Below are 22,881 nucleotides of genomic sequence, written 5' to 3' on the forward strand. Positions count from 1 at the left end.
ATTCTTGAGCATGCCATGCTCTTAACCAAAGAAGTCGTCCTTTTAGACCTTATGGGGATTCTTGAGTCATAAAAATGTGATCTTGATGGTTAGTTTTTCTCCATGCATGCTCTAGAAGGTCATAAGGCATTAAGATGTTGAGATTTTGTGTATTAAGCACTTAATGGACATGAAAAGTCATAAAGTTGGAAACTTTATGACACTTAGTGATATTTTGGCCTTGGATCTACCTTTGGACGTATTAAGTCGAAGGATTAAGCTCTTAATCGGTTAAGAACAGAACTGCTGCGAATGCTGGGCATACCTAATGGTACGCTGTGCGTACGCAGATTTGGCCCCGACGTCTCGGACCGCTAGCACGCCTCACGTACATTTGAAGGACGCCCCGTATACGAGCTCGGGTTGACTCGGCTGGGTTGACTCGGTTGACTTGTTGATTTTGACCAGTTTTGACCAAGGGTATTTTGGGAAAATGTTATTAATTTAGAGTGAGAAATGTTTTGACATTTAGGATTTGGGTTGAGCCGGTTGTCAGAGCTGGGAGTTATTTAGACTGCATTCGGACTGTGAGGTGAGTTTTCCTCATTGTACCCGTGGGTTGAAGGCACCAAGGCCAACCCACTAGATTATTTATCCTAGTCAGGATAGTGATATGATAGTTGTAGTTGTTCAATAGATCTGTATGATTATCTATGTTGTTGGCTCTGTGTTTATGTTTGTTTGTTGCATATGTCGACATGTTGTGTTGGGTTAAGGTCGTCCTGCTTTGTGCTGTAGGTGAAGAAACCCGAGGACGACTGGATAGGCTGTAGGCCCTACGAGGCGGTCCAGTCAGGCCGAAGGACGGTAGAGCGGTCCGGATAGGTTATAAGCCCTGCGAGCCGGTCCAGTCAGGCCGGCTGCTCATGGAGCGCTCCAGATAGGTTGTAGGCCCTGTAAGGCGGTCCAATCAGGTTGTCTGCTTATGTTTGCATGTTTGCTCGTTATCTGGTGTGTTGGTACTTTGGAGGAACTCACTAAGCTTTAGCTTATAATTTTAGTTTGTGGTTTCAGGTACTTCTGAGGATCTATTGTGGAAAGACAGATGCGTGATCTTATCCAACTTTTAGTTTTTATGTCTTCGAGTTTTAGGAAAACTCTGATTTGAAATAATGTTTTTTAAATAATGATTTGTCTGTAAATAATTTTAATGCATGGCTGGTTTAAAAAATTTTAAATTTATTGTGATTTCTAGGAGTGTTACAAAAACCCAAATCAGGAAAAAATCACGAGTGGAGGAAGTCGAGAACTGTTCCACTAAAATATTATAGTGTTTACAGAGCTTGATGAAAGAGATTACAATGAGCTATAATGATTTGGTGATAAATGGTTGAAACCATAGAAAATGTTGATCCAAAAGAGGGAGAAAAGAACTCTCTTTATTTTATTTCAAAACGATGTGTCACATAAAACGGGAAAGGTTTTTCCAATTCAGCAAAATTGGCCCTTCAACAATGAAGCAAATGCATTTAAGGAGCAAATCATTTTTAGACCTAAAACATGCATTTTAGACCTGATCCCCTTTTTAGGCCTGGAACACCAATTTTAAATTTGGATTGCTAGAAAGACAAAATATTCGTTGAACTCAGCAGAACTTGTCAATTTTGGAAGACATATTTCCACATGTAGTTTCCTGTAACATTCGTGTATATATACATGGCTTTGTAATGAAATTGAATATACATAATTTTGAAAATCATTAGGTCTCTCCCTTTCACACAAATAGTCTTGATTACAAAGTAGAGACCATATCTAGGTCCAAATACTTATCACCTCTACTTAGATTCCCACATATCCAACTCAAAGTGAAATGAGTATTTCTGCCAATTTTCACATCTAGTTAGTCTACCATCCTATATAATCATGCACAAAGATTTAATAGAATATACTATCATTTTGCTTACGAAAAATACTACGACCATATGTGGCACTCATCAAGTCTATGACAAGAGGGAATTGGAGGGTTACAAAAGAAGTAATTGGTAGGCATGTCAACACAACTATGGGAATAAGAATCCTTGCGTTGCTTTGACCAAAGACAAGGTACAACGTTGCACTAAAAGCTGATATCATGGCTGTCGTTGAAATGAACAAGGTGGCCAAACCAATTATCAACTTTGTAGGCAACATGAAGAGAAAGTCTTGCTCCGCAAAACGTGCAGTGAGAATCGACAAAAACATTAACAATGAAGTAGCTGATGTGAATAATGATATTGCAACTGATATTGCAAATATTTTGAACGCATTGTTGTTAGTAAAAACCGGTATCCCAGTGTCCTTGTTTCCTCCAGGCACTGTAATAGCTGCTGCAAACACAATGGTGGTGATTAAGGCAGCTGTAATCGTGTAGGATTCAGCAGTGGCCTTCATCCATTTTTCTCCGTCAATCACAAGGTCCTTGTGTTCTCTTGTAAATACCAATTGAGGTGTTTCGTCGAAAGAGTTCTTTTGTATGATGTTTAGAGGACATACAAATCTTTCAACTTCCTACAATATTAGAATGTGTTAACCATGCTTTATAAATAATATTTCGCCTCAAAACATTAGGTATTAGAAAATTGATTCATCAAAGATTCCTACCTTAAACCATTGCAGTTCACGTTGTATTTGTAAGGCTGCCCCTGATACATGATTCAATTTGTCGTTAGGTGCCAATCTTGCAGCCAAATGCAACAAGTTATTACCATGCGAGTCTTTAATTGTTCTATAAACATTCTTATGTACACTCATCTGATACAGTAGGTTGTAAACCTTCTCTGAACGGTTTATCACAGCATATTGAATAATGTTGTGACCATCTTCATTGGTACACCAAATTGCATCAGGAAAGTTAGACACAATATATTCTACAAATTCGTATGCGTTTTGTCTCGTGGCTTCAAAAATCGGATTCGTATAATAGTGATGGTAATTGCTGGAGTCTTTAAATAACTTTATCGAATGGCATACGTTTTCTAATAAATTGATAGCTTCCTTACGAATTCGAACTCTCTCTTTGATGAATGGAGACACTACATCATAGACTCAGATGAGCAATCTTTAAAAAAGAAATAGACATTTTCTTCAATTCTATTTTTGGTTATTCAATGATGCTAGCTTTTGATTCATATTACCTAACAACTTAATGATTAATGGGAAAAGTATAATAATCCCATAAAAACCTGCATTAGATTATAGAAATTTTGTTAGAATCATAAAATTATGTATTGTTCAATCAATAAGTTAAAAGTTGAGATAACACTTAATTCTTATTGCTGGTTGTTTTGTCTACAACATAAAGATCTGTCGAATACAATATCAAATGACATACCAAATAAGAATAACCACCATACTATACCAACCAAGAAACTGCATCTGTTATACACAGAATAAAAAGCCTTTTGGAAAACAGCTTCAACTCTGCCATGCATTATATCAATAGCCCCTTCAACATAGAAAAATCAGTGTACCATAAGTTCGTCACAGAGGCCTAATAATAAATCATGAGAAGGTAAAAAACGTGCAAAATCAAGATATAAAAATCAACAAACTTTTATATTCTTCCAAGATACTACGGCATGGGAAATTTTGAGCTATAGCCATTGGCACAGCGTCACTATCCAATGGCCCACGTTTGTAGTGAAGCATCATATCATGTGCCAAACCTACATACATCAATATTCTAAAGTTATCCCAAGTGGTTAGTTTTTATACTATTGGAATTTGAATGATGAATCCAGTTAAATTACACTTACCAAAATCTTTAGAAGATATAACAACAACTAGAAGCTCTTCACCACTTGTGCCAGAAAACAGAGCATCCTTCTCTATGTCAGTATTAATGTATTGTAACAGCTGCTTAGACGTCTGAGTATGCATATTAGATAGAGCTATGGCTAGTGGCGTGTGACCCTCGTTGTCCTTGGCCAATAACAATTCTCGGTTTCTTCCCACCAAGATGTCAGCAGCTTCGGTGTTGCCAACAATAGCAGCAACATGAAGTAGTGTGCATCCATCTGAATTTGTTAGATCTAACAGTCGTGTGTTTTCCGGTGTCCTTTCCAGCAGTTTCTGTAATAGGTCTGCCTTCTTAGTTGCACCCACTGCTATATGGAGTGGTGTGTTGCCATTATTCGTCATTTTGTCTATCACAGTAATGTTTTCTCTCTTAAAAACAGCATGGACGGAATCCCAATCTCTTGATATAGCAGCCTGGTATAATTTTTGGAGTGCAGACTTTCTTCTTTTGTCTTCTTGTTCTTTTAATATTAAATATTGGTCGTCTGACCATGCTTCTCTTATGTCTTGCGGTTTATCTAATTAATTTGCGTAATGTTGTTATGAAGGTAAAAAAACGATAAGATATATAGAGAAAATATAGATGTTGTCCATCTAGTCTAATAAATAGGGATTAATTTCAAAGGAGGAACAATGGATTTAAATGAAGTGGAAACAACAGCGAACGGGTATCATAGTAAAAACTCTATGTAAAACCTTTTTTTATCATGTATATGAGACTTGGAATATCGAAATAAATTAAAGGTTGTACCTGAAACTAGCAATTGTGGAAGAACAGCAGGACCATAGATAGTCTGCAGTTCGTCCCATACATCTTTTGCACTAAAATCAGATGCATTTCTCTCTTGATGATGGAGTTTCTCTGAGAGACGTTTCAGAACATACCCGAGTGTTTCTTCAGAGAGAGAACTGAGAATCCAACCCTTCACCAGGGCATCTGATCTTCTCCACTGCTTGTGACGAGTTTGATGGTCACCGACTTTCTCTTTCCCGGAAACACTTGTTTGAGGGCTTACAAGTGTTCCATCGATGAAACCAGACATACCATGACTCTCTAAGAGACATAGCATTTGTGTTTTCCACATAACAAACTTCGCCTTACCACTCAGCTTCACACTAGTAAGGTTTGATGCACAAACACGTGATGAATACGGATATGGGTATTCTTCTTCTCCAACTTCCAGTGCGACATGTGGTTCTTGTGGATTAGAGCTTGTGCTTGCCATCTTTGTATGTTTTTTATTCTTTCTTTCGATCCTCGTTGCATCCTCTTACACGTCTTAAATACAAAATTGGAGTTGATCTGTGGTGCCCACAAAGCCACTACTTTCAGATTGCATCCTCCGGAATTATACCATTTCTAACAAAGATGTTAAGCAAAGAATATTAATTAGAAAAAGTTAATTAGCAATCGACAGTATGAAAATTATTTACCTACCTTAATACTGTAGAAGTAGTCAAAGAGCCGTGAACTTTTTTGATTTTTGATTTATTATTATTATTATTATTTTTGCACAAGATGAATTTATTATCCCATCATTGAAATTAGACAAATTTTCACAAAATGGTCTTAACACTTTTTAATGTTTTTCTAACTTTTTTTTTTTTTTTTTTTTTTTTTTTTTTTTTTTTTTTTTTTTATACATGGATTGCCTTTTTTGGAGTAAACGTTTCTGTTGACTAACTTTATTAACAAAAGATGGTTGTGAAATAAGGAAAAAGTCTATTATTTGTATTTTTTAAATATTTATTTTAATATGTTTTTAGTTTAAAACTAAAATAAAATTAGACTCCTCTCTCTCACAAACACACACATCATCATATCATATCATATTATATTATAAAGGAAATATTTTTTTTCGTTTCACCACATTCATTTGAAACTCTCATGACTTTTCAATTTTTTTCTAATAATAATTATAAGTTTGTTAAAAAGGTTAAATAAATATCAAACCTAAAGTGTAATCATATATAAATTAAATTTCAATATTAAAATAATATATGTACTTCTACTTATAAAGTTATGGTTTTTTTTTTTTTTTTTTTTTTTTTTTTTTTTTTTTTTTTAACTTTTAACATAGTATACTTAATTTATTAGTTTTGATATATTGTTGGATGTAAACCATTATCAATTTAAAGATATAATTTTGGAACAATTTGTATAAAATATTTAAATTATTAATTTGAATATAATATTACATGATCAACTTAAATATAAATTTCAGTTGAACTTAAACAACCCAAAGAATATTTTGTTAATAGTTAAAAGTGATTAATTGTAGTGTCTTTCTAATAATGATTATAAGTTGGTTAATAAGGTTAAATAAATATTAAACCTAAAGCTTAATCATAAATATACTAAATTTCAATTTTAAAATAATATTTTTACTTGTACTTATAAAGTTATGTCTTTAACTTTTAACATAATATACTTAACTTATTAGATTTAATATGTTGTTGTATGTAAACCATTATTCGTTTAAAGCTACAACTTTAGAACAGTTTGGACAAAATTCTTAAATTATTAATTTAAATATAACATTACAATGTCAACCTAAATATAAATTTCAGTTCCACTTAATAAAACCAAAACATATTTTGTAAATAGTTAAAAGTGATAAATTATAATGATAAATGCAAATACTAAATTGTAATCTCAATTTAACTAAACTATTTCCTAAATATATTTTTGTAACCGTTAAAAGTTTTCAAATAAGTAGCTTAAAATAACTTACAATAACAATAGTTAAAAATAACTGTATATAAATGATTATATTGTTACCTTTAAAATCAAAAAATAATGTTTGATGTTTTAAATAATTATAATGATAGAAATTAAAACATTAAGCAAATAAATTTAAAAAAAAATAACTAACAATAACAACTATAAATAACATTAAACCATATATTATATTTAATTTTATTCATGTGTAACTCGCGGATAGAAGTCATTCAGACGATTAAGATTATGCAGTTATAATAGATGCATATATTATCATATAATTCAAAATAATCAATATATTATATCAATTTAGTGTACAAATTATTATATTAAATTAACAAAAACGTTATTGCTATATTTAAAAAACATATATTTGTAAAGACTTCAACTATATAAGTATTTCTGCGCAAAGCGCAGACATTCGTCTAGTATACACATATACACACATGTGTCTCACCATTTAAGACGTATCCCCTCCCTTCCTCTCTTGCACCCTCTCTCTCAAACTCTATCTTCCTTACTTCTTCAATATATATATATATATATATATATATATATATATATATATATATATATATATATATACCGAATCTAAAATAACATACACTTATGGGCGGAACACAAAAACAATAACAAGGGGACCGAAATTAAAATTTCAAAACACAACCAGGTAGACAAAAAAATTGTTTCAAAATTATAACATATCTACTACACAAGTCATTTAATAGTGCAAATTGTTTTTATTTTTTTGATGCGGTCCTTTCTAAAAACCGCCTTATTAAATATCTACAACATCAAAAAAGAAGATAACCGCACTATAAAATGGCTTTATTAGTGTGGTTTCCCAAAATTGCACCATTAAAGCAATTTTGAGGCGGTTTTCCAAAACCACACTAAAAAATAATTTCGAAAACCGTCTAAAAAAATAATTCGCACCAAAAAATAATTCGCACTAAAAAACATTCAACCGCGCCATTAATCTTCCCCCTAAAAATTTCATTCGATTTTTTCATTCTTCACGAGATCCCTCCAAATTTTGTTCAAAGTTTTCATGTTCAAGCAAGCTACAAGTTGGTTGATCCTTTGAATTTTTCATTTCCCTCCTATATTTTCTTTTTCCTTCTATATTTTCATTTCTCTCTAAAAGTATGTGTGCCCTGCGTGTGCTTTACCCCTTTTTACAGACAACACAAGAAGCATATCTCTTTTCTTCTTCCTTATTTTCTTGTTCTGATTAACGTTTGGTTTGTTTAAGGTGAAGTAAGTTGGTTGATCGGTGCTTCGATGGTTCTCAGTAAAGGCACGACATATGTTGTCGGTGTTGACGGTGGTTAGTGGTGGAGATGGAAGGTATGCAGATAAACTAATTTTTGTTCTTCTTCCTTTTTTTTTTACTGATTTACGTTTGGTTTGTTTAAGGTGGAAAAAACGATGGTAACGGGGGATGTTGGGTGTTCTTTGTGGCTGTAATGGTGGTTTCCGGCAAAGGTAGGGCAGATGACGATGGTGTCAACTGGTGGTGGTTTATGCTCGGTTATAAAGGAGGTCAATGTAGAGATGCTCGACGGTGGTTAATGGCGATAAAAATGGTGTGGCTTGGTGAATCTTGTGTTCTCGGCAACAAACACACGATAGAGATGATGGTGGTTTAAGGGTGGTTTCCGGTGGGTTGGTTTTTTTTGGTGTTGTTTGCATTTTTTGGGGCGGTTTTCATCATTTTATGGTGCGGTTTTTATTTTTCCTCTACTATTTTTTGGTGCGGTTTTGACTATTTTTTGAGGCGGTTTTATAACCGCACTATTAAATGAGGGTATTTTTTGATGCGATATTTTTTAGTGCAGTTCAATAACCACATCAAATAACTATTTTAACTGCATCAACAAATCATTTATGTACTAGATCTAAATTCGAAACAAGAAAACTGATAAAAAATATTGTTATATCACTCTTCAAATTTGTAATTTTCAAGTCTTGCACAATTGTTTGTAACAAATTCCATTTCAGCTGAAATACTAGACGTTGGATATTTTCGTCCAAAATAATATCGGGTGTTTTTTTGGGATCTTAAGTAGCATTGACACGTTTCTTTTAAACAACAATATCCAGTGTTTTTTTGGGATCTTGAGTAGCATTGACACGTTTCTTTTAAACAACACATTAATAGTCAGATTGTTTTTTCATGTTGATAGCAATTTCTAAATAACAAAATATAACTAAAAATAAAATAACAACCAACAAATATATTATAGCAAACATCTACATTTGTAATAAAATACAAGTTATTGAATGTTTTTTATGATGATTTCAATTAAAGCCTTAAGTAAATAATATATTGTGATTTTAATCGATTCTGTTTTTAGTGTTTACAAAGATTTTATATAATAGAAAACCAATAAATAATATCAATAAATTTAAAATAAATGTCATCGTTAAAAGGATAAAGACTTTTCAAATAAAGTACGTCTGCTAAATGCCTAAATGCATATATGTCCTCCACCATCATCTCAAGTACTAAAGTCTTAGAATCACATGCATAAAGCATGAGAAAGGGAATAGGACTAAAGAGAGATAGAGATAGAAAGGAAAAAAAAATACTGCTATAGTCTTCTTGTGGAATCTGTGGAGTAGATCGGAAAAGGAGAGTGGTCACCGACAATAGGTAAAGAGAACGACAGAGAAAAGAGAGCAATGCGGAGAAGCGATAAGCTGGCGAAGGAGAAACGGTGGTCCGACAAATGACGACAAAGACCTGTCACATGTGGGCAAGATGCAGTTTGTCGACGACGTTATTCCGGTGAGATTTGGATGTTTACGGCTTTGAAATTTCAGGATCTTTATTGTTTTTTAAACTCAAATCTTGAGTTAATAATTTTGGAGAAATTAAATATTATCATACTTTTTGTTTCTACAAATCCTTATACCGAATTAAATAGTGACATGTGTAATATTTAATGCTCATTAAATGAAATTTAGTAATATTTTAGTATACTAATGTGACACATGTTATCATTTAATTAGGTAGTAGGATTTGTAGGAAAAAAAGTACGCGGATATTTAATTTCTCATAATAGAGTTTTAAAAATAGTTATTATTATTATTATTATTATTATTATTATTATTATTATGTGTTTCCTTTTGTAATAGAACTCTTTTGAATTTATTAGTTATTTTATCAAAGATTTTATTTTTGATTTCATGAGTGTTTTTCGGATGATTTTGTTGGTTCATAACTTAATTTTGTAAATATAAACAAGGTGGACAAATTAACTAATATAACCACAATAGATTTAATATTTTTAAAATAAAACAATACATAAGGTATTAGGCTTAAAACTCGGGAGGTCATCCCCCCCCCCCCCCCCTCCCCCCCGACCTTTATTAGGATCCGCCGTTGCGTACACTTCTTCACCTGACCCATAACACGAGCCCGAAACAACAGTAATACCGTATCCGAAGTACCATATATGGTTGACAAGTTCAGACTCCTTCAAGTCGTAACCCTATTTTACTCCATCCGAAGCCATCACATTACTACCATCACCACTAAAGTTCGTGGTCATGTCGCCCCCCGTAGAATCCCAAGACAATCTCACCTTACCTCTCATCAAAACTACAAGTTCAATCCATCGCTAAAGTTTTGATTTTTGGATATTAGCGGCAGTTCCTCACATCGGCTCTACCATTGCAAGTGATTCCTCGGTGATTGTTAGCTTATAAAACCATTCATTAACCATAAAAGAGGTTTCCAATTCTTCAATGTTTATACATTTGGAGCCGTCAAATCAAATCAGAGCAAAACCGAATCACAATATTGGCCATCATAAATCACTATTTAGCAGTTATAAAACCACTCATTAACCATAAAAGATGTTACAACTTTAGTTGTATATTCTCGAACACAATTGCATTTTCTTCACCATTATTCATCGTCACAATCCCGATTTCCATGGTTGTATACGATAAATGTTTTATGTCGCCTTTTTAAATATGGACCTCATTATCAACCTATTAATGAGGTCAATAATGCCAGTTTTAAAGCATGTTCAACTTGAGGTTCAAAAAGATCTTGCTGAAGTGCATGATGTGCGCTTCTTTAGAGCTTTACTAATTGGTAAATGTGACTTGAAAATTGCTGACTAATGCTAGTTGGTGGGTAGCTGGCAGACTCACGGCTAGCAAACCATTAGTTTGGCTATTAGTCAACTGACAAGATGGAGACCTATCCTGAGTTTAGCTAGCGTTCATGTTGTATTTTCTCTACATATAATGAATGATAACTAGGGTTGAGATGGTGCTATACTATAATATCGTTTTTAATATTTTAAATAAGAATACTTCTTCTAACTCCTGGACACATGTCATATGGATCGAACCATGTAAATATTGTGTCTTTGTGTTTGTGCGTGTGTGTGTGATTATTCTCGTTTTCTTCATGACAATGAGTATTAGATCTACGGTTTCCTTGTTGATTGAAGAGATGTCACTCTACAAATTTGAGGTGGAGAAATTAAATAACTCGAATGACTTCACTTTGTGGAAGGTGAATATGAGGGATTTTTGCTTCAACTACTTTGGAAGGAGAAACAAAATTATTAAGCAACATGGCTGAGACACCAAATAAAGATTTTTGGAAAAAACGCATTGCTATTTGTTAAGCTTGATTGATTAGATGTTACGAGAGGTTGTCGATCAAATGATTGTTGCTGGGATGTGGGAGAAACTTTATGATAAGTATCAGAATAACTCTCTCATGAATCAGTTGTATCAGAATCTTCATTTGTATATCCTCCAAATAACAGAAACTACCCAGGTAAAGGATCATCTGGACAATTTTAATCATATCATTAACGATCTACAATGTGTTGAAGTTATATATGAAGATGAGAATCAAACTCTTATTTTGTTGTGCTCTCTACTGAATTCTTATAATTATTATGTTGATACCATGTTGTATGATAGAACAACGATCACTATTAATGACGTGAAGGATTCCTCGATGTTCAAGGAACTAGAGTATAGGGTTTCTGGTTATAAAGAAGGTCTTGGTTCATGTTTATTTGTTGGCAAAGGTACTCACCTTCTCTACGAGAACAAATCATTTTAATGGTTTTATTTAGTTGATTTTCAACTTGATTTTGAAACAACCTGAACATTTCAAATGCTTCATACTTTTGTTTCATCAAGTAAACATAACCATAATGACTGAAATCGTCAGTGAAGGTGATGAAATATCTGTCACGATATCTGGACATGGTTTTGAAGGAACGTATACATTAGTATGTATGATTCCTAAAAAGTCCTTTACTCTTTCACTAGACAAAGATGGGAAAACCAATAGTGATATTAAGTTGACCAATATATTTTATCATAAGTCCTAAATGTAACGTACTAAACTTGCTATAGAATGCATCAACAAAAAAAAAGTTATCACTAAAGGTGATAAAAAAAACTATTAAAAATGTCTTTATGTTGTCAACAAACACATTTTATATTTTAAAAGGGTAACACATGTTTTTTATTTTGTGTATATATATATATATATATATATATATATATATATATATATATATATATATATATATATATATATATATATATATATATAGCCAAGTTCTTTTGAGAACCAAAAGATTTATGAGAACTTATGAACTCATAATCTGTTCATCATTTTTCAAAACCAAAAACACCATGTTGGGATTAAAACCCTAATTGATATTTGATTAACAAGATGCGAAAAATAAGAACAAACACAAATATGAAGATTAGGTCGAATGATCACTCGATTTATTCAAATATGAGGAATAAATTACACTTTCAGCATAGACTAAAGAATCTAACACTACATAAGAAACCTCACGTGGCGGCTACATTTTGCATCACTCTTAACCCTAATTGTGAATAATACATGACTATTTATAGGGAAAAGATAAGTCTTGGGCTTTTAACCTAGAATTCATCAAAGGGGCCCATTGCCATCATCCATGGAGTGCTTTGAAACCCTACAATCTCCCCCTCAAAGTATGGAATGGATGACAATGCTTTAACTTCCAAAACAAGCATCTAGCAAATAAAAAGATCTGCAACGAGGAATATATGAAGCAAGCCACTAATCTTGATTCTTCAATAGTCTTCAAACACGGGCTCTAGGATATATAAATCAAGCACTGAAGTAATGTCTTTAAACTTCATTTTTGAATGTAATCCCAAAGAATCTTCATGAAAACCAAACCCGCCATAAAAACCCATTTCAGAACAAAGAAACCGAATCACTTCTTTTCTTTGAAGAGCTCCCCCTCCAAGTCACAATGATATTCAAATAAGCTAATGATATAAGCCATCAAAAAATATCATGTAACAACCGAAACTTTAAGATTCGTAACGCCACTTGATCGAGAAAATACAAGAAGTCGGAGATATAACAAGTCCTTAGCAGAGCTCGATAAAGAACTTCCGCTGTAAAGGATACTTCTCTGTAAAAGCTTTAGTAGAGCTCGATGAAGAACTTCCGCTGTAAAAGCTACCTTCATGATTCTACCACAAGCTTTATCAAAAAAACTTCAACTTTGAAAAGTCACAAATCCAATTTCGAATGGCCATACCAAATTCTCCCCCGATTTATAATCAAAAACATGATTATAAATCCTTCAAATGGTCATGAGAATGATCTTGAATGGATAAAAATTTACTATGATCCCCCGTGACAAAATGATATACACAATAATGTATAAAATCCAAAAAAAAGTCGTGAAAATTTGACGTTATCACGAAAAACGACTTTGCGAACCGCCAAAACATGATGAAATCTTTATTTTTTCTGTTCACTAAAAAATATGTGCATTAAAGAATTCAAAACTGTTCACCAGCCCTTAAAATTGTAAACTTTTTCGAAAAATGGGCTGAAATTGTCACTTGTTGAAATTCAGGGGCTGGAATGATAATTCTGCATCAATATACCCCTTTATTTGTAACAAAATATGGAAATGATCCAAAACTGCCAAGGCATGAAACGTATAAGGACCAAAGGAGTCAATTCTCCGAAGTTTTAGGGACCATAAATGTGACATGCTTATCTTCTTCCCCAATTCATTGACTACATAAACGAACATGATTGGAATCGTGAAATCATCACAGCGGACACCGATAACAACGCGAACATGCAATCTGAGCTCAAGTGACCGAAACTAAGTTCGTTTCAAGACCGCCAATTATTCACTTGAAGCCAACCCAACCGAAGGTTCGGTTCCTTTCGTTTCTATTTCCATTCCAAGCTTCATCAGGCGAAACTCCTTTCGCTTTCGGTCCTTCCTCCGTTTGCTTCAACCATTAACAAGCGAACCCAAGTTCGTTGTTCCAGGTTCGGTCCTAATTCATCAGCATTACCCCAAGGCGAATCCATGTCAACGAATCCAATCACAGGTTCTTGAGTGCGAATCCGAGCCCAGTCCTGCCTTTCGTTCCAAGCACAAACATACGAATGCAAGTTCGTTCTTAGCAGACTGATACAAACACGAATCCAGGTTCGTTTTTCTGATATTGAGAGCATTCCCAGGTGAAACATTCAAAATGAGTTCAGTAATGTTTGAAGCGAATCCATTCCTTATTTTGAGTTTTCGTTTGACCAACAATTCGACCATTGCCCATTCCAGTTACCAATCTGATTTTATACGCATCACACAATCGATTTTGAAATAAGCACCGATTCTAATACCTTTCGCTCCGAGTCAATCGACCACAGTTCCAATGTGAATCACAGTCGATGAACAATATGAGTGCGAGTCCAAAAAAAACTAGCATTGATCGTTCGCAGGTAAAGATTTTCACAACAGTTTTGACTTTTGAGGTTTGACTCGTAAGAACATGTGTTCAATTTGCAATTGCAGAAGAATGTTGCGTTTCCGATTCTGAATAACTTCACAATTGCGATTATTCTCATTCTGAATTCATTTACATCCTTCCCTTCATTAAGAACAAAATGATCAAAATCCATCTTTTGTCACCCGTTCAAGTTCCAACATTGCAATTTGATCAAAACGATGAGCAATCAAACTAATTTTGGCTTTCCAATTTGATTGTTTTAAGCACCGATGGCAATACCCATTTGGAGATTACGAGCCTGTCTTCACATCAATCCCGATCAAACTCAGAACCAGGATAAATAACCGAGAATCCGACAATCACAGCAAATCAATTCAGTCTATACATTCGATTGCACTCATAGATGATAGCATCGTTCACAGATCAGTAATTCCAATTTTCACTTTTCTATTTTGACCATCTAAATCAAGAAACAACGTTGTTCATCCATTCATCATCAGACATCGAGATATGCATTCAATCAAACTCCCAATCGATTCTCCAAAGATCGATTTTACTCACAGATCATCAGAAATTTTCAAGTTCAACATGAATCAAATTAATAATCATGAAATCAAACTGGAACGAGAAAATTGATGAAAAATATGATCTTGCATTAAAACTAACAAAAATCGATTCATGAGAATTGATATACACACGATGAAGACCATTAACCTCAAAAAAAAAACATCGATTGTAGATTTAGAACAGAATATTGAAGGAACAAAATTAGATGAAAAATACGCATACAGCCAAGGAATAAAAATGGATCGACAATAATTATGTGGACCATGTATAGTGAATTAGCCAAGAGTTTGGGCCAGATTAGAAAAAATTGATACGAATGGATCCAATATGGTCAAAACAAAGGGATTTTTGGATGAAGAAAAAGAACGGATCCAATATGAACAGAAGAAGGAATAAGATTAAAAAAATACCAGATGAACAATATAAATCTCCATGAACAGTAACTTGAACAAAAATCTTGATTTCTGTCACACCCAAAAACCGGAACGGCGGAAACGTTCGGGGGCGGATGACTTCATGTGGTAACGTAACAAATGAATACATAGTAAAGAAAGCAATACAACCATCATATATATAATTGAAAGTTTACATTTGTCAAAAGTTACATGTTCAAAACCAATTACAATATGATGCCAAAATATGAAATTAAACTTGCGCCGCAGCATCCCTTCTTCAAAAGCATATTGTTACCTGTAATTACTGAATCCCTGGGACATACAAGTAATTTTGAAAGAGTAGATCAGCATTTAAGCTAGTGAGTTTCATAAGTATTAAATGACAATGTTTGTATGAAATGAAATGTTTTGTTCTTGTTTGTTTGATTCTAGAAAATCCTATATTTTCTACTAGTATAAAAGTAGCCTTCTCTCAAGACCAATGTTTGACTCTAAAAATGTATGTAAGTATAAAATTTCCAATACTTCCGAAAAACCCTGTAAATCAATGTGTTTTCAATACTCCATGTGAGTTTTATAACCATACTATTGACTAGAAATGCCTATACACAACGTTCTTTAGGCGTTGGAATGTTCTGACGTTTGTCACCCCAAATGGTGGACTGTAGCTAACAGTCAGGGCGCGGGTTGTCAAGCCCGTATAGATCTATACACAAACACCATGCTCCCCCTCCAAGGGATTCTGGTATATAATCCAGGACTTGAAATGCGTACTCGAACGTACGTGAAGTTAATGTCTCACAAAATTTAGTATAAAACTGATTTATGTATGAAAATGTTCATTTGTTCTTGTATGTGATAGTAAACTTCTTGAAATAGTGTTTCTAGTATGTAAAAGTTCGTAATGTTCTCGTAAAACTATACCTATTATAGTTTTCTAAAAGTGTGTCTTGTTTGTATAGAAATCCTTAGTAAGAATGTTCACTTGCTATGAAAAGTTATAAGTTATATAGTACCAATATAAACATATATACATATATAACCACATTTTTCATTTCCAAGAATATGATGTTATCGTGATATATTTTGCATACGAAAGTTTCCTTATAATAGTTATAAATCACATATGATTCTGTTGATAAAATGTATAGTGAAACTTTATGTATATAACACACGATAATAATCGTGTGTTTTACTTGTATTTCCCCCCTTAAAAGCATATAAAAGTATTTATAAAATATTTAAAAGTGTGGATTATAAGTGTATGAACTCACTTGAAAGTTTGCGGAAATCGAGATGGAAACTGAGCATAATTTCTTCTCGGGAAACGGATTTTTCTCGGGATCCTCAGGAATCTCGGGAGTAAAAACGACCTTCGGGACTTGAGCAAAATGACCGGGGCTTTGGGTTATCACGGGCACGGAAAACGAGGCAAGAACGCAAAAGAAATGAGAGAGAATGGCCCTTTTCTTCGGAACCTCGCATCCCTTTTATAGGGGTTGGGAACCGCCTCGGTACGCGGGGCATACGAGGGTACGCAGGGCGTATGCGTACGTCACGCATGACCGAATCCTCGACTGCCTCGGACTTCGGATGGGACAGGGCTAGCTTCGCATAGACCGGGACGTGGACGATCCGAGGCCTTGGCCTTGAGTACGCGGGGCGTACGAGCTTACGCAGGGCGTAACTCGGCCCTATCTGATGACTCCTCTTCAGATATTACCAAGAATTTATAATTAAATTTATATTTAATTTAATTAATACGAATTCCGTTTTTGATGTTCTTTATATCCACGCGTAGGTGAAACTACGCTCTACAACTTTCGTTTAGATTCCGTCGGCAAATTTTGAAATTATTTTTATTATTTATTTTTAAAATGACGTGTTTAAGAGAATTTCGTTATAAATTCATAACTTCTTTATCTGACGTCAGTTTTTGCCAGACTTTTTACTGCTGAAATACCATTGTCGAGACCTTCGATTCTCGTTTAGGTCATTCCAGCCAAAAGTCGCTCGATCTTCGATTCGAGTTTTTAGTTGTCTGCTGCTAAGCCGAACTTGGAAAAATCATAACTTCAATAAACGAATCCGGATTTGGGCACTCTTTTTACGTACGATCACGGTTTAATGACATTAAACATAGTAGGTAATTAAATAGAAACTTTTTGGACATTTTATTATCAAAGTTAATTTCATTAACTCAAAAGTGGTTACAATACTTGACTTTTTAGGCCATTACAAAGAGTTGAAATATCGGGTTGTCACAATTTCATACCGCCAAAACACCAAAATCTTCAATAACTTGTGCAGAAAATTATCAAATCAAGAACCGATACTTCAAAAATCAATTGATCTTCAAAGACCCGCTCTGATACCACTTGTTGGGATTAAAACCCTAATTGATATTTGATGAACAAGATGCGAAAAATAAGAACAAACACAAATATGAAGATTAGGTCGAATGATCACTCGATTTATTCAAATATGAGGAATAAATTACACTTTCAGCATAGACTAAAGAATCTAACACTACATAAGAAACCTCACGTGGCGGCTACATTTTGCATCACTCTTAACCCTAATTATGAATAATACATGACTATTTATAGGGAAAAGATAAGTCTTGGGCTTTTAACCTAGAATTCATCAAAGGGGCCTATTGCCATCATCCATGGAGTGCTTTGAAACCCTACACACCAATCTTCTTCAAATGGTGCATCTAAGCCATATTTAGGATAAAAAAGATTTGATGGTTTTTTTTTGGTTTTTTTGTTCGAAATGTGGATTTATGCACAATCAGCTGTCATATGGACTACTGATGAATACAATATGCAGTCATATGAAAACTGATGAGCACAATCAGCAGTCATAAGGATTGCTGGTGAGCACAATAATTGTTGATTGTCCATGTTAGTAGTCTATTGATTGCTAATTATGCTCATCAGTTGGCCATATAACTATTGATTGTGCATACATGCAAATTTCCAAAATGAATAAAAAAATTGTCAATTTTTTTAGCCCAAATATTGCTTCTGAATGGATATTATTATCCTCTTTATATTGTTATCCAATTCGAAATTTTACTATGAAGACTCATTTAAATTATCCTCTTTATATTTTTGTTTCTTTACTATATCCTTAATTGTAAACTTCTGAATCGGTATTATTCTATTCCAATTCCTTCCCGATACCTCTCAAGGAAAATCTCGAATTGGATCCTAAATTGACAGGTTAGTGGGAGCTTATCCATGTGGTTATGCACTCTTCGAATAGGAACTCATTTTATGAAAGATCCTTGCTTTCGTGCTTTGGTGGGTCTCCGATATCCTTTTGATGACCTATGTTGTGTTGAAGGGATATCTATATAATACGATCGATTGTGTAAAGCCCATTGTAGTAGTGGAACCGGGAAAGTATATAGAAAAGACAGTTCTTTTCTATTATATATTATATTGGTCTTTTATATTTAATTCATATTAGATTAGTCTTAGTTAGTGATCCTGGATTAGTGAGTCCTTTCTTCCGTGATGAACTATTGGCACCAGCCCTAAATTTTGTCTCTGTGGACATAGGAGAAAGGGGGCTCCGCGGGAAGAGGATTGTACCATGAGAGAAGCAAGGAGGTAAGCCTCTTTCAAATATACAACATGGATTCTGACAATGCAATGTAGTTGGAATCTCATGTCGATCCAAATGACTCATCCTTTCCATGGAGGCAAATCTTTGCCTGTTAAGTAAGAGGATAGCAAGTTACAAACTCCGTCTCGGTAGGACATGGATCTCTATTACTATTAATTTCATAAATGAAGTAGTGAATGGTGGGGTTACCATTATCCTTTTGTATTGATGAATCCTATATATGTTCTTAAGAAAAGTAATTTGTACATTTTTCCGTGTCTCAAAGGAGCGTGGAAACACATAAGAACTCTTGAATGGAAATAGAAAAGAGATGGAACTCCCGTTCCTTCGAAAATGGTAAGATCTTTGGAGCAAAAAAGGGTTGATCTGTATCATTTTGACTTGGTTCTGCTTCCTCTATTTTTTTTAAAAAATACCGGTTCGGGTTCTTCTCCTACCTGTATTGAATAGAACACGTCCAACCAAATCTTCCTCATGAAAAACCTGCTTGATTTAGACCGGGAAAATCGTGTGGTTTTATGAAACCATGTGTTATGGCTCAAATCCGTAGTCAATCCTATTTCCGATAGGGACAGTTGACAATCAAATCCTATTTTCCCATTATTTTCATATCTGTAGTAGTTAAAAAAAATAAGGCCCGACCCCAAGTTGTTCAAGAATAGTGTCGTTGACTTTCTCGACCCCTTGGCTTCGGATTAATCAGTTCTATTTCTTGATTGGGGCAGGGAAGGGATATAACTCAGTGGTAGAGTGTCACCTTGACGTGGTAGAAGTCATCAGTTCGAGCCTGATTATCCGTAAACCCAATGTGAGCTTTAATATTTTGATTTGTGGCCCCATCGTGATTGAATGAGAATGGATAAGACGCTCGTGGGATTGACGTGAGGGGGCAGGGATGGCTATATGTCTGGGAGCGAACTTCGAGTGAATATGAAGCACATGGATACAAGTTAGGCCTTGGAATGAAAGATGATTTCGAATCCGCTTTGTCTACGAATAAGGAAGCTATAAGTTATTCAACTATGAACCTCATGGAGAGTTCGATCCTGGCTCAGGATGAACGCTGCAGGCATGCTTAACACATCCAAGTCAGACGAGAAGTGATGTTTCCAGTGGCGGACGAGTGAGTAATGCGTAAGAACCTACCCCTGGGAGGTAAACAACTGCAGGAAATGACTGCTAATACCCCATAGGCTGAGGAGCAAAAGGAGGAATCCGCCCGAGGAGGGGCTCGCATCTGATTAGCTAGTTGGTGAGGTAATAGCTTACCAAGGAGATGATCAGTAGCTAGTCCAAGAGGATGATCAGCCACACTGGGACTGAGACACGACCCAAACTCCTACAGGAGGAAATAGTGGGCAATATTCCGCAATGGGTGAAATCCTGACGGAGCAATTCCGCGTAAAGGTAGAAGGCCCACGGGTCATGAACGTTTTTTCCCGGAGAAGAAGCAATGACGGTATCTGGGGAATAAGCATTAGCTAACTCTGTGTCAGAAGCCGTGGTAATACAGAGGATGCAAGTGTTATCTGAAATGATTGGGCATAAAGCATTTGTAGTTGGCTTTTTAAGTCTACCGTCAAATACCAAGGCTCAACTCTAGACAGGCGGTAAAAACTACCAAGCTGGGGTACGGTAGGGGCAGAGGGAATTTCTGGTGGAGTGGTGAAGTGCGTAGAGATCGAAAAGAACACCAATGGTGAAATCACTCTGCCGGGCTGACACTGAGAATGAGAGATGAAAGCTAGGAGAGCGAATGGAATTAGATACCCCAGTAGTCCTAGCCATAAACGATGGATACTAGGTGATGTGCGTATCGACCCATGTAGTGCTGTAGCTAATGCGTTAAGTATCCTTCCTAGGGAGTACGTTCGCAAAAATGCATCTCAAAAGAATTGACAGGGGCCCACACAAGCGTTGGAGCATGTGGTTTAATTCGATGCAAAGCGAAGAACCTTACCAGGGTTTGACATACCGCAAATCCTCTAGAAAAAGAGGGGTGCCTTTTCGATCGTGAACACAGGTGGTGCATGGATGTCGTCAGCTCGTGCCATAAGGTGTTGGTTTAAGTCCCGCAATAGGCGCAACTCTCGTGTTTAGTTGCCATCATTGAGTTTGGAAGCTTGAACAAACTGTCGATGATAAGTCGGAGGAAGGTGAGGATGACGTTGAGTCATCATTCCCATTATGCCTTGGGTAACACACATGCTACAATGGTAGGTACAAAGGGTCGCGATCTCGTGAGGGTGAGCTAGCTCCAAAAACCCATCCTTATTTCAGATTTCAGGTTGCAACTCGCCTGCATCAAGCCAAAATAGCTAGTAATCGCCGGTCAGCCATACGGTGGTGAATCCGTTCATGGGCTATGTACACATCGCCCGTCATACTATGGGAGTTGGCCATGACCGAAGTCGTTACCTTAACCGCAAGAAGGGGTATGTTGAGAGCAGGTCTAGTCACTAAAGTGAAATCGTAACAAGGTAGCCATACTAGAAGGTGCAAATGGCTCACCTCTTTTTCAGGGAGAGCTAATGCTTGTTGGGTATTTTGGGTTGACACTGCTTCACACCCAAAAGAAGGGAGCTACATATGAGTAAAACTTGGAAATGGAAGTCTTCTTTCGTTTATCGACAATGAATTAAGACCAAGCTCATGAGCTTATTATCTCAGGTCGGAACAAGTTGATAGGATCCCCCTTTTTACGTCTCCATGCCCCCTGTGTGGAAATATGGGGACGAAAAAAGGAATGAGAGAGGGAGATAGGGCTTCTTTCACTTTTGGCATAGTGGGCCCCTAGTGAGGGGATCACACGACAGGATATTAGCTCAGTGGGTAGAGCGTGCCCCTGATAATTGTGTCGTTGTGTCCAGTAGGGGACCACCATGGCTCTTCTCTTCTTGAGAATCCATACATCCCTTATCAGTGTATGGAAAAATATCTCTCGAGTACAGGTTTAGGTTTGACCTCAATGGGAAAATAAAATAGAGCACCTAACAACGCATCTTCATAGACCAAGAGCTACGAGATCACCCCTTTCATTATGGGGTGACGGAGGGATCATACCATTAGAGCCTTTTTTTCATGCTTTTCCCCGAGGTCTGGAGAAAGCTGAAATCAATAGGATTTCCCTAATCTTCCCTTACCGAAAGGAAGAGCGTGAAATTCTTTTTCCTTTCCACAGGGACCAGGAGATTGGATCTAGCCGTAAGAAGACTGCTTGGTATAAATAACTCACTTCTTGGTCTTCGATCCCCCCAGTCACTACGAACGTCCTCGATCAATGCAATGGGATGTGTCTATTTATCTATCTCTTGACTCGAAATGGGAGCAGGTTCGAAAAAGGATCTTAGAATGTCTAGGGTTGGGCCAATAGGGTTTGTTAACGCCTTCTTTTTTCTTCTCATCAGAGTTATTTCACAAAGGCTTTCCATGGTAAGGAAGAAGGGGGGAACATGCACACTTGGAAAGCGTAGTACAACAGAGAGTTATATACTATGTTTGGGAAGGATGAATCGCTCCCGAAAAGGAATCTATTGATTCTCTCGCAATTGGTTGGACCGTAGCTGCGATGATTTACTTCACAGGCGAGGTCTCAAGTTCAAGTCCAGGATGGCTCAGCTACGCCAAGGAAATGAATATAAGAAGCATCCGACTCCTTCATGCATGCTCCACTTGGCTCGGGGATATAAATCAGTTGGTAGAGCTCCGCTCTTGGAATTGGGTCATTACGATTACGGGTTGGATGTTTAATTATCCAGGCGGTAATGATAGTATCTTGTACCTAAACCGGTGGCTCATTTTTTCTAAGTAATGGGGAAGAGGACCAAAACATGCCACTAAAAAGACTCTACTGAGACAAAGATGGGATGTCAAGAACTTCAAGAACATAAAGGAGGTAGGATGGGCAGTTAGTCAGATCTAGTATGA

At 35.6% G+C, this 22,881-nt stretch overlaps 2 protein-coding genes and 1 non-coding gene across 3 annotated transcripts; 1 reads left to right on the forward strand and 2 right to left on the reverse strand.

Moving 5' to 3' along the window:
* Positions 1–1,688: 1,688 nt before the first annotated feature.
* Positions 1,689–3,449, reverse strand: LOC145063977 (uncharacterized). Its single transcript, XM_079011523.1, has 4 exons — positions 3,350–3,449; positions 3,153–3,200; positions 2,620–3,050; positions 1,689–2,526 (listed from the first exon to the last, which is right to left on the reverse strand). Exons 1-4 carry the CDS (start codon positions 3,447–3,449, stop codon positions 1,915–1,917), a joined length of 1,191 nt encoding a protein of 396 aa, XP_078867649.1. The 3' UTR covers positions 1,689–1,914.
* On the reverse strand, positions 2,952–5,051 carry LOC145062435 (uncharacterized). Its single transcript, XM_079010043.1, has 3 exons — positions 4,568–5,051; positions 3,774–4,334; positions 2,952–3,683 (listed from the first exon to the last, which is right to left on the reverse strand). Exons 1-3 carry the CDS (start codon positions 5,040–5,042, stop codon positions 3,547–3,549), a joined length of 1,173 nt encoding a protein of 390 aa, XP_078866169.1. The 5' UTR covers positions 5,043–5,051; the 3' UTR covers positions 2,952–3,546.
* A 14,936-nt stretch (positions 5,052–19,987) lies between these two features.
* LOC145065260 (18S ribosomal RNA) lies at positions 19,988–21,467 on the forward strand. The gene has a single exon (XR_013688402.1). It is a non-coding gene; the product is annotated as an 18S ribosomal RNA (ribosomal RNA).
* Positions 21,468–22,881: the final 1,414 nt, after the last annotated feature.

The sequence above is a fragment of the Lactuca serriola genome, chromosome 7 (assembly GCF_051521515.1).
Source record: "Lactuca serriola cultivar US96UC23 chromosome 7, Lser_US96UC23_V15, whole genome shotgun sequence".
In the NCBI taxonomy this organism is placed as follows: Eukaryota; Viridiplantae; Streptophyta; class Magnoliopsida; order Asterales; family Asteraceae; genus Lactuca; species Lactuca serriola.

What these genes read in the sequence shown, in the direction of transcription:
- LOC145063977 (XM_079011523.1), bottom strand. Translation starts at nt 3,449, where the DNA reads ATGCATGGCAGAGTTGAAGCTGTTTTCCAAAAGGCTTTTTATTCTGTG. An exon ending in ATGGTGGTTATTCTTATTTG is followed by an intron (nt 3,201 to 3,349) that starts GTATGTCATTTG and finishes AATCTAATGCAG; the next exon opens with GTTTTTATGGGATTATTATA. An exon ending in ATTAATCATTAAGTTGTTAG is followed by an intron (nt 3,051 to 3,152) that starts GTAATATGAATC and finishes TCTATGATGTAG; the next exon opens with TGTCTCCATTCATCAAAGAG.
- LOC145062435 (XM_079010043.1), bottom strand. Translation starts at nt 5,042, where the DNA reads ATGGCAAGCACAAGCTCTAATCCACAAGAACCACATGTCGCACTGGAA. An exon ending in TCCACAATTGCTAGTTTCAG is followed by an intron (nt 4,335 to 4,567) that starts GTACAACCTTTA and finishes CAAATTAATTAG; the next exon opens with ATAAACCGCAAGACATAAGA. An exon ending in TATATCTTCTAAAGATTTTG is followed by an intron (nt 3,684 to 3,773) that starts GTAAGTGTAATT and finishes TGATGTATGTAG; the next exon opens with GTTTGGCACATGATATGATG.